We start from the raw sequence: 10000 nt of genomic DNA, 5'->3' as shown, positions 1-10000 counted from the left end.
AGGAGTCAGCGCAGCTCTCAGAGGAGGTCCGCACGCAGCTGGAAGCCGTGCAGCAGAAGCTAAACGGAGTGCGGGAGGAGGTGATCGAGAACAGCATCTCCCGGGAGAAGGAGTCCTTCAACGCCCGCAGAGCTCAGGTGAGCGTACCTCCACAGGTCTCCACAGCGGGTGTGCGTCTGTCAGGGCTGTGCTGACTGACTGACTGCAGGTAAACCAGTCGGCAGGTAGAGGAGAGGATGCTAATCAGGTTCCCTTATGCTCATTGATTGAGGGCCTACCGTTTATCGCTTATGTTACACATTCTCAGGAGGACATTTCCAAGTTGAGGAGGAAACTGGAGAAAGCCAAGAAGCCAGAAAACATTCCCAACTGTGACGAGATCCTCAACGAGGAAATTAAGGATTACAAGGTACTGACTGACAGGGTTTGTATTCTCTGCAGTGTGTGTGCATAGCAGTGAAAAGGTGTGGCAGTATTCAGAGTAATGTATCAGCACACACCCTGCCAAAGCAGGGACAAACCGTACCTCAATTAAGCAAACATAACCATACAAATTAAAAGAAAACACATACACATACAGCTTCGGAAAGTGTTCAGACCCCTGCACTAATCTAAAATGGCATAAATGTATCCCTTTGGCCATAAATCTACACACAATAACCCATAATGGCAAAGCAAAAACATTTTTTGAGAATTTTTTGTAAATGTATTAAAAATTGAAAACCTCAATATTTACTGAAAACGGAAAACGCTGTGTCTCTGTCAGGCCCGTCTCACCTGCCCGTGCTGCAACTCCCGGGTGAAGGACGCCGTGCTCACTAAGTGTTTCCATGTCTTCTGCTTCGAGTGCGTGAAGACGCGCTACGACACGCGGCAGAGGAAGTGCCCCAAGTGCAACGCCGCCTTCGGCGCCAACGACTTCCACCGCATCTACATCGGATAGAGCCAGCCGGGCCACCGCATGCGCAAGGGGCGGGGGAGGGGGAGACGGGGGGCTGGGGTTTGGGAGCGCAAGGTCGACACCCTGGCAGCGGGGCGCGCGGTAGATCATGTGTTTGACATTGCCGATGTTTCTCGTGTAGCCACAGCTCTGTTCCGTGAGTTTTTTGGGGGGACAGGAAGGTTGCGTAAATCTATCCGAAGCTCCCAAAGCTGTTGATACGACCCCAATAAGCCTGTCTGTTTAACCCTCCGAGGACCACAAAGACAAGATTTTCTGGTCAGTGGAGCAAAGTCATTTTTTTTTTCTTGCTGTGAGTAGTACAGGGTGTGATGCAGTCTCTGGCCCTTGAGAGCTTCTTGTCTGTCAGTTTCTCTGGTGTCCCCTGAAGACCGAGAGCAAAAAACTCGTCCCAATCTAATGGGGAATTAGAGAGAGGCACCAATTCGCCTAGGCAAGGTGAAAATCTGTGACCTCAAACCCACCCCCTTGCCCCACTGAAGTCATGGGCCCAAGAATTTCAGGAGGGCTAATCCACACGTCCCACAGAAGACCAAAGCACCTGCTTCATTGGTCAGTTGTTAAATGTACAGGTGGATGATGATGATGATGATGATGGTAATGTCACTCTTTGGTTCTCTGTGTGATTGCCAGGCTGTGAAGTGACAAGTGGATGCTGGTCTCTAGCATAAAAGATGTGAGCAGTTCATAGTCCCAAAGCCTATGGTGTTGGTAGACAGAGACTGAGTGAGAGAGGAGATCTAAAAACTCCAAGGCAAGGCAGCTGGGATCTGTTGTCGGTCTGTCTTTGGTGTTACAGTTGTCGTATTTTTGTATGTTTTTCCCCCCATTTTTATTCACAAACTGTTTTGTTAAGTCATAGGTTATTATCATACTGACATAGTGGATGATTTTTTGATTGCTGACTTGCAATTAATAAAAGAGATCGTAAAACCGGTGCGTGGTCTTTGTCCGTTTTTCAATGTCTGACAAGCATAAATCTGTTGAGAAAATATGAACAATCTGATTGAAAATATGAACAACTTTGATGATCCTGCCCTTGTGTTTCAGTGTTGACTTTTTAATATTTCTTTATGATAGGTGTATATATAGTAGGTGTTTATCGTGAATGCGATCCCACAATAATAGGCGACGTTGCGACGTGCGGGAAACTGTCCAATCTGGCAGCGATAAGTAAACTACAGTTCCCAGAGTGCAGTGTTCCTTTATCATTAATCTCCTAGACCACCCATTTGGCTGGCTTTCGAATGTGCATCAACTTCAGAAAATTTAACCCAGTCGTGGAAGAGGGACGGCAGCATATGTGCAGTGTAAACGGTTATCACACGCTTAAATCGGTCTTTACCTCCGCCCGATACAACAAAGGCTGCGCCTGGCTCGACGGAGACCGCTGGCGTCTCCCACTGTTTTGTTTTTTTTGCAGCATAAACGTTAAACCGAGACCAGCCTGTCGTTATATGACTCAAAAGCTGTAGGTTATTCCTACGAACAAAACAAGGCGCGTGTTGGAAAAGGGAAATGAGTAGGATTCGGTCAAGTTCATTCGTCGCTCCTGCTTTCGAATAATTTTTCAGCCTCGGAATAGAAAAAAATAAAAATCGGTACGTGAAGTTCTATTCTTAACCCGTACAATACCAAATATAGTTAGATAGCGAGAATTACCCTTGCGTCCTTGGCCAATCTGGTCATGGTTAAGCTCTCAACGTTGCCAGTGTTTAAAATTAAATCACGCTGAGTTGATGTAAAGTAAACTCTTGAAAAATTCTCCAAATTTAGCGTACCACTGGGTAACACTGTTTTGAAGAATATTTGCTATAATGTTGAGGCATTGTTGTTAAATTTAAAGGTCCCTCTTTTTGCTTTACACTGTTAAGCAATATTGAGTTATACAAATGTGTCCGCGCTCGCCACTTGCCTCAACAGACTGGATATCTGTCATTTGGAGCTAATAATAAGTGATTTATGTAGCGACGATTAAGAGCACAAGCATTACAAGAAGGCTTTTGTGTTTGGAAAGTAACGCAAATTATACTGTATATAGCAAGCTACTGTAGTATAGCCTTGACTGTTTAATTTCAGAAATTATCGCGACGTTCTTACTGTAAATTTTTTAAAAAAAAAACCTACATCGTTTGAACGATTGTACATATTATCATATACTCAGCGTTTTAAGTAAATGCTTACAAATATCAAAGACTAGGCTATAGGTCGTTTGTAATACGTAATAATGTATTCACACCGAGTTATTATCCATCCACCTGTTACTTTGAAAACGAGCGGTTTTGCAGCTTTGGTGTTAGTGCTGTTGAGCGTTTTGGTGCCGGGATGCGTCGAGGGAGCCGTGCCGCTGGAGGAGCCTCAGAAGTCCGAAGGCATGTTGGTGGGTCTTCGGCCCCTGCTTACGGAGTGGTCCGAAGAGACGCACCGGTACATGGTGTCCGTTCTCGGGACACATGCGATTGAAACGGCGGCTGAGGTGAGATGGGGGAGCAAGGATGCGTGTTGATTTTTTTCATAACTTAGACGTACTCGTTGTTGTTGTTTTTAATTTTTTTTGTCGTCTTACGATTTGTTTCCTTAATGATTGAGTTCCTTAATCCCCCCAGCTATGCATCACGTGTTTCAGTATTTCTGCTCTTTATTACACTTCCCCAGTTTCTTTGCCCTTGACTGCATCATTAACGTGATTTAAATCGATTGAATGTTAATTCTCTTTAATGCGCTCACTGCCACTTTCAAACGCTTTTGAAAAGAAAAATCCTTAGCTTTGTTCTTAATCCAACAGCTGTGTTCCTGCTCTGTTCCTTCATTGTAACACTGCACTTCTAACTCATTCTCTTTATTTCCACTTCCCTTTATCCCGCCTTTCCCTCCCAATATTTATCCCTGTACCTTTTCTGTCCTCTTTTTGTGGTTTCCTTCTCCTGTATGCTCTCTCCCCCGTCCCTCTCGCACAGAATGCTAAATTGTACCTTGACTCTGTGTTTGGCCAGGAGATGGTAGAGGCTGTATCAGAGGTGAGGAACCAAAGGTCCAGTTGGAATTCTGTCAGAACTCATGCATGCGGACTGTGTTACTGTCTTACACCCACATACACACACACACACACACACACGTGTCTGTGTGTAATAATGTTTTTTTTCTGCCTGCAGACACTTGTGTGTGGTGACAGGTGGCTCTTATTTGTATGTCCTTTCAAGGGACTGTCCATGACCTACAGGACACACTACAGCTGTGATAGACAGCTGCATGCAGTACGCCTATTACGGCAGCTGCTACTTTTCAAAAGTAAACATGACAGTATTCCCCCCCCAAAGAGCATTTCAACCACAAAGTATGCAGTAACAAAAATGCACCACAACATTCACAACGAAAGATCTCTCCTCCTCGTTCGAAATGCGCTCCGCATGTGTGTACAGAACTGCTCAGTCTGTAAATAGTGTAAACTCAGTTTTGATCTCTTCCCCTCTCTCTCTGGCAGTGTGTGCGGATGGCTATCAGGTTTCTCTCCGTGGGGGCAGCCAGCGGCCTGAATGTGATTGCCGTGTATGTCACCGAGATCCTGAGAGCCGCTGGAATCACGGGTGAGAATGTGCACCCAAACAGGCAGCCCCCGCGCTCGAACTAAACGCCCGGGGCAGAGAGTTCAGTACCCGTCCCCGGGAAGGTATGCAGCCGCGCCCTGAAGAAGGAAGGGGACCGGCAGAGTGGCTGCACCCTGTTCCAGACTCGGAGAAACCAGTTATGTCACAATGGGAACCGCAGACACCTGCGCCTTCCGTGTTCTGATGAACTGAGGTTCCGCGGGGGCGTCTGTGGGAAACGGCGCACTTTCTCTGGTCACATTGTGTGCACTTGGCTTCCCTTAGTTTCTAGGTTGTCTAGTCAGATTGCACAAGTTAACTCGTGGTAGGGCTTCAATTTTGTTGTGCTCACGGAAGACCCACTTATTCAGACTGCGTTTCGGTTCCACTTCAACCCGCACCCCCCAACACATGCTACCTGTAGTACTTGCTGTTTAGTGTAATATTACAATGTATTTTGGATTCTGCGTTGTAGTGACTGATGTATGGTAGTATATTTGGCTTTGTTGCCTAGTCAGATTGCACAAGTTAACTTGTGGTAGAGCTTGAAAAGTGTTATGCCTGCACTCACTGGGAGCGTTGTTAGACTGGTCTCACACTTGTTGATCATTTAACTTGAATGGATTCACTTCCGTTCTCTTGTCGCTCTGGATAAGAGCGTCTGCTTAACAAAAGTAATGTAAAATATTCACTGAGAATTCTCTGCTGGCAAGGATGGTCCTGTGGTGCAGAGGTTATATAGAAGGGTGCTGGTTCAGTTCCCACATAAGGCGCTGCTGTTGTATCTATGAACAAGGTACTTAACCTGTAAATACTCAGATGTATAAATCGACATTATTAAAAAAAAAAAAATCAAAAAACATGCAAGTCACCCTGGTTGAGAGCATCTGCTAAGCAGATAAATTATATGAAATAATACATTATTACATTCTGAAATAAGACTGTCATCATGTCATATTAACATCACCTCTCTCTCCCCCCATCTCTCCCCATTCACAGTTACACTTCCCTTTCCCCACTTCACACCGGAAGGAGTAGCATCGGTTGCCCAGTGGGCTCTGCTGGCTCTGATTGGCTACTGGGTGCTTTCCCTGGTGCTGCGGCTGGCCGTGTCCCTGCTGAGACGGGTTCTGTGGCTGCTGAAGCTGTGTGCGGGCCTCTGGCTGTTTGCGCTCATCGTGGGCGACACCCGGGCCAGCACCGACACCACAGCGCTGCGGCTGGCGTGCCTGGTCCTGGCCTGGGCCCTGCTGGGCCTGGTTCGCACCGACGCCAAAGGGGACGAGACCAAGCGGCTGGGCGCTCAGGTGCGCCACCTGGAGGGGCGGCTGAGGGAGATGGAGGAGCGGAAGATGGAGGAGTGAGGCAGAGTGCACCCTGCTCGATGTTTACCTTTACGCTGTAAATTCTTTTTGTTTGTATAAAGTGCGAGGAAAAAAAGAAAAGCCTGTCAGTCATTTCATGATTTTTTTTTTTTTTTAATATCATAACCACTGCTAAAACAGTACAATACAGGCACAGTACTACCATGCGGGAAATTCCCTGTCATGGGCAATATACACATCATATATGTGGATGTTATGACATATCACCATACACTTGTTCTTTGTTGTGGAATACAGACGATAACACTTCACAAACACGTAAAATGCTTTTTAATTTGGATGTTAACGCGTGCAGTCTAATGCTATATTAAATGACAGGTTCCACAATAATAGTAAAAAATTCACAATTTACAGACACACGGCTCCTACCCTAATCAAGTGTTTCGTGATGAACGACACACGGCACACGGTGAATATTTACATTCTGCAGTGCGTGGCACAGAAGGCGTAACCTGTAGTAATCCTGAGGGTTCATGGGAAGCAGTAACACTGACTCCCTTGAATGTGGTTTGGGCTCCTTGCTGGCTGGTTGCAAGGCGGTTATGATATGATTGCATAATGAAGACAAACTGCACTTGATGTGCAGTCTGGCCGCTCTCCAGCTTTTTAGGACATGTGTCAGCACACACAGACGGATGCGCTGCCACACTGCGTGTTTCTGAGGTAGACTGAGTTGGCAGGAAAGTGCTCTGACCTCCCCCCACTTCCAGTCTTAATGCAGATTAAATCTTCAATGGATTAAAATTACAAACACTCCTGGTTCAGTTTCTTATCGGTGTGGGGCCACCCCTCAAGGTTGGTCCCGGTTCCGAAAGAACCCAAACCGCGCTTCTGTTCGAATCAAACGGTCGCACAAACAAGATGTGAGAGTGCCCCTGGACTGTCCTGACGGGGTGAGAGACAGCTGCAACACAGCACCATATACTGCATTCGCTCTGTAACTGGAGCCTCAGCAGTGTCAGGTTAAGCAGCGCTGCCAAGGCAACAAGAAAATCATCCTTATATTCATTAGAGATATTAAAAAGTGGCCTCCATGCAAAAAAAAAAAAAAAAGAACCCCACAGCATCCTCTCTCCTGCTCCTTTCGGGTCATCCTGCTGTCAGAGCACTCCTTCCTGCTCTATCTTGCAGACCAGCAATTCATGCCGGCTAAACCGGGTCGCGACCAATCGGAATCATGATTGCTTGAAGCAGGTGGTTTCAAGAGTCACTCTATCACAAAAAGTCAACAACTCCGATATGTTAGTTCTGACAGCTATTTAAATACTATTTTAGTACTCTAGAATATAGATTCTGTTACATACACATGGAAATGTTATATAAATAGCATTAAACTGTTGGATTTCTGAAGGCAGCCACAATGAAATTCCTGAGAAAACTAACATCACCGTATTGGTGGGAAGTGATGTTTTTCGGAGGGTGAGAAAAGCACTCCTTCAGGTGTAGGGTACTCCCCCAGTTTGGACTGTATGCAAATAAGGTAACATGACAATAGTTTTACTGTGATTCTGCCTGAGCTCATTGCTGGCTGTTAGTGGCTAAAATTTATCTGCAAAATGGATTTTCCCCATGCAGTTGTTAAGCAGCATACATCTTACAAGTGACTTTTTTCGTCACATCCATTCACATCCACGTTAAAACAAATAAAATCTGATTCTTTGTCACAGGTTCTCCACAGAAAACAACGAATAACGGCTTCAGGGTGGCTCATTTGGCAAGGACTCCGGGTGCAAACTGAGCCCTGACCGGTTCTAAACCGGCCAACAATGGCCAGCATCCCACAGTGACAGGAACAAACTGGGATTCCTCATTCCCAAAACTCTCGAGGACCCCGTGATTCATCAGGAGCCTGCAGGCTACTCGGGGGAGGGCTGCAGGGCTCCTATCCTCCAATGGGCGCCCACTCCACTGTCTGTCACTCGCCTGGCCCCTTCCTTTTGCTTCCGGCTCGCAGTTGCCATGACGACCCAGGTAATGGGACATCAGGCATCAGAACACACCCTTATACCCACCTTAACCAGCTTTTTGTCCAGTCTTCCCCTATTTCACCCAATTTTTTTTTCACCCAATTACGCAAAGTGAGCTTGTCACCACTGCGGCGACAACCGCTGTATATCCACACAGGAGCGTCGGGCGAGAAGCATGCAACCACACACACTTTTACACACTTCCAAGTCCTATAGCACACCAGGAGGCAAATGGAATTGGAGGATACGCACACTGTCCTGCTGCTATCTGAGTAACTCTCAGGCACCCAAGTGAGAACGAGGGTACAGAGAGAGGAGAAACGAGGAAATCCTGGCCAGCCTATTCACACCTACCTCCAAGGTCCAAGGTGTTGTGCCGCGGGGGACTCCTGGTCATTGTCAAAAGCTGACAACGGCCAATTTCAAACCCAGTCTGTGTGGCTCAGCTTACACTTGAAGCAACCTCTTTTACCATATGAGCAACCTGAGAGCCCTGCCCACCTTAATGAATAGCTACTGAGACCTTTTTGGGGCCATAATGCACTAATTTATCAGGAGGCAACCTTTTCTCACTCCCACATAAACTAAGTTCAAATATGAAATTAAAATTTAAATTTAAATAAAAATTTTAATTATCTGAATATTTAAAAAAGGAAAAGAAAATTGCATTGAACTGAACACACCATGTCTTCTTCTAGACCCCCTCCATGGTCATCTCACTGTAACAGAACTCCTCCAACCTTTATCCTGGAGACAGCAATCATGTTGGTTTTCTATAAAGGAAACCATATAATACTTTGAAATGAACTCAGCTTCAATATTTTCACCAAAAATAAAAAGGGGAGGGAGGGGTAAAATTTCACCGGACCAGCTGATGTTGGGCTCTACAGGAAGTTGAGCTTGTCGGACGTGTAGACGGAGCACTTCTGGGAAGCGTCCTCGCTCAGGGGCAGACTGGAGAAGTAATCGTTGCTTTGACGGCCCTTCCAAAACTCGAACTGGATTCCCGCGTCGGACGAGTGCAGGCAGTCTTTGTTGACGGGGAAGGAAGGGTAAAAACCCTCGGATTCCTGCGCGCCGACAGAGGGACGGCGCTGCGGCGTTGTAATCTGCCCGTAAGCGGGTGGTTTGGGGATGCCATCGTCGACCTCTGTGGGACGGGAGCCAGCAGCCTCTTCCCATGGTCGCCTGCCTGGCGCTGGGGATGGTTTGGGTGTATTACCCTTCACAGGAGTGTACCTCTAAAAACGAGAAAAAAAAAAACACACAAACGCCCAGGATGAGAGAGCCTGACAGCCCAAGAGGAGGACTGAAAGAGAGGGAAGACAGAAGGAAAAGAAGTAAAGATTTAGAAAGAACGTACCCCACTTGCAGGACTAGGGTTCACGTTGGTTTGCATTGCACTCCACTGGGGCTGACTCGGTACGCTTGGGGGGACTGGGTGAGTGTAAGCAGAAACCTAAAGAAACATACGACAGAATGAGAGCATGACAACCCTGACTGCTGACAAAAACGCACACAGCGTGGGTATTCACTGCTATGGACAAGAGCTACATACAGTCACTGAGCCAGGAGTTCAGAAAGGAAAAGACTTACTGGCTATGCAAGCAAGCTCACGCATTCACACATGTACGCACTTGTAGTGTACGCGCTTGCACATGTATAGTACCAGTCAAAGGTTTGGACACACCTGATTAAGATAATGGGGAAAAATGGATTCAAAGACATTTTGATCTACAGACTTATGCTTACATGCTTGAAATTTGTTTCTTCTAATTTATTACGGCAGTGTAGCGTAGTGGTTAAGGAGCAGGCCTCGTAACCGAAAGGTTGCCAGTTCGATCCCCGCTGGGACACTGCTGCTGTACCCTTGGGCAAGGTACTTAACCCACAATTGCCTCAGTAAATATCCAGCTGTATAAATGGATACCATTGTAAAGAACTGTTACCTATGTAAGTCGCTTTGGATAAAAGCGTCTGATAAATGTAAATGTATTTTTAAGAATCTAAAACATAAGATTTTTATTTGTTCACAACACTTTTTTGGTCACTGTATAATTCCATTTGTGTTATTTCATAGTCTTGACGGCTTTACTATTATTC

The 10000-nt window shown here is 46.1% G+C and overlaps 3 protein-coding genes across 4 annotated transcripts in view; 2 read left to right on the top strand and 1 right to left on the bottom strand.

Annotated features, from left to right (window-relative positions):
* rnf20 (ring finger protein 20, E3 ubiquitin protein ligase) overlaps nt 1–1892 on the top strand; it is an 11192-nt gene extending 9300 nt beyond the window's left edge. The window contains exons 20-22 of the mRNA XM_036550857.1: nt 1–137; nt 308–409; nt 767–1892. The exon at nt 1–137 is cut by the window's left edge and continues 4 nt beyond it. Coding sequence (XP_036406750.1) covers nt 1–137; nt 308–409; nt 767–943 — 416 coding nt within the window. The 3' untranslated portion in view covers nt 944–1892. The remainder of the gene's footprint in view (nt 138–307; nt 410–766) is intronic.
* Nucleotides 1893–2222: 330 nt separating this feature from the next.
* LOC118792978 (transmembrane protein 109-like) lies at nt 2223–5974 on the top strand. 2 transcript variants are annotated; one of them, XM_036550893.1, is made up of 4 exons: nt 2223–3437; nt 3919–3978; nt 4443–4545; nt 5545–5974. In XM_036550893.1, exons 1-4 carry the CDS (start codon nt 3189–3191, stop codon nt 5907–5909), a joined length of 777 nt encoding a protein of 258 aa, XP_036406786.1. In that variant the 5' UTR covers nt 2223–3188; the 3' UTR covers nt 5910–5974. The 2 variants fall into 2 exon arrangements, with proteins under 2 accessions (XP_036406786.1, XP_036406787.1); XM_036550894.1 differs by lacking the exon at nt 3919–3978.
* Nucleotides 5975–6063: 89 nt separating this feature from the next.
* LOC118792968 overlaps nt 6064–10000 on the bottom strand; it is a 9686-nt gene continuing 5749 nt past the window's right edge. The window contains exons 9-10 of the mRNA XM_036550879.1: nt 9261–9356; nt 6064–9138 (exon numbers count right to left, since the gene is read on the bottom strand). Of these exons, the coding sequence (XP_036406772.1) occupies nt 8782–9138; nt 9261–9356 (453 nt within the window). The 3' untranslated portion in view covers nt 6064–8781. The remainder of the gene's footprint in view (nt 9139–9260; nt 9357–10000) is intronic.

This window comes from Megalops cyprinoides, chromosome 18 (assembly GCF_013368585.1).
Source record: "Megalops cyprinoides isolate fMegCyp1 chromosome 18, fMegCyp1.pri, whole genome shotgun sequence".
NCBI classification, from domain to species: Eukaryota; Metazoa; Chordata; class Actinopteri; order Elopiformes; family Megalopidae; genus Megalops; species Megalops cyprinoides.
Note: the sequence above shows the minus strand (reverse complement) of the source record. Positions and strands in the feature narration are given on the sequence as shown.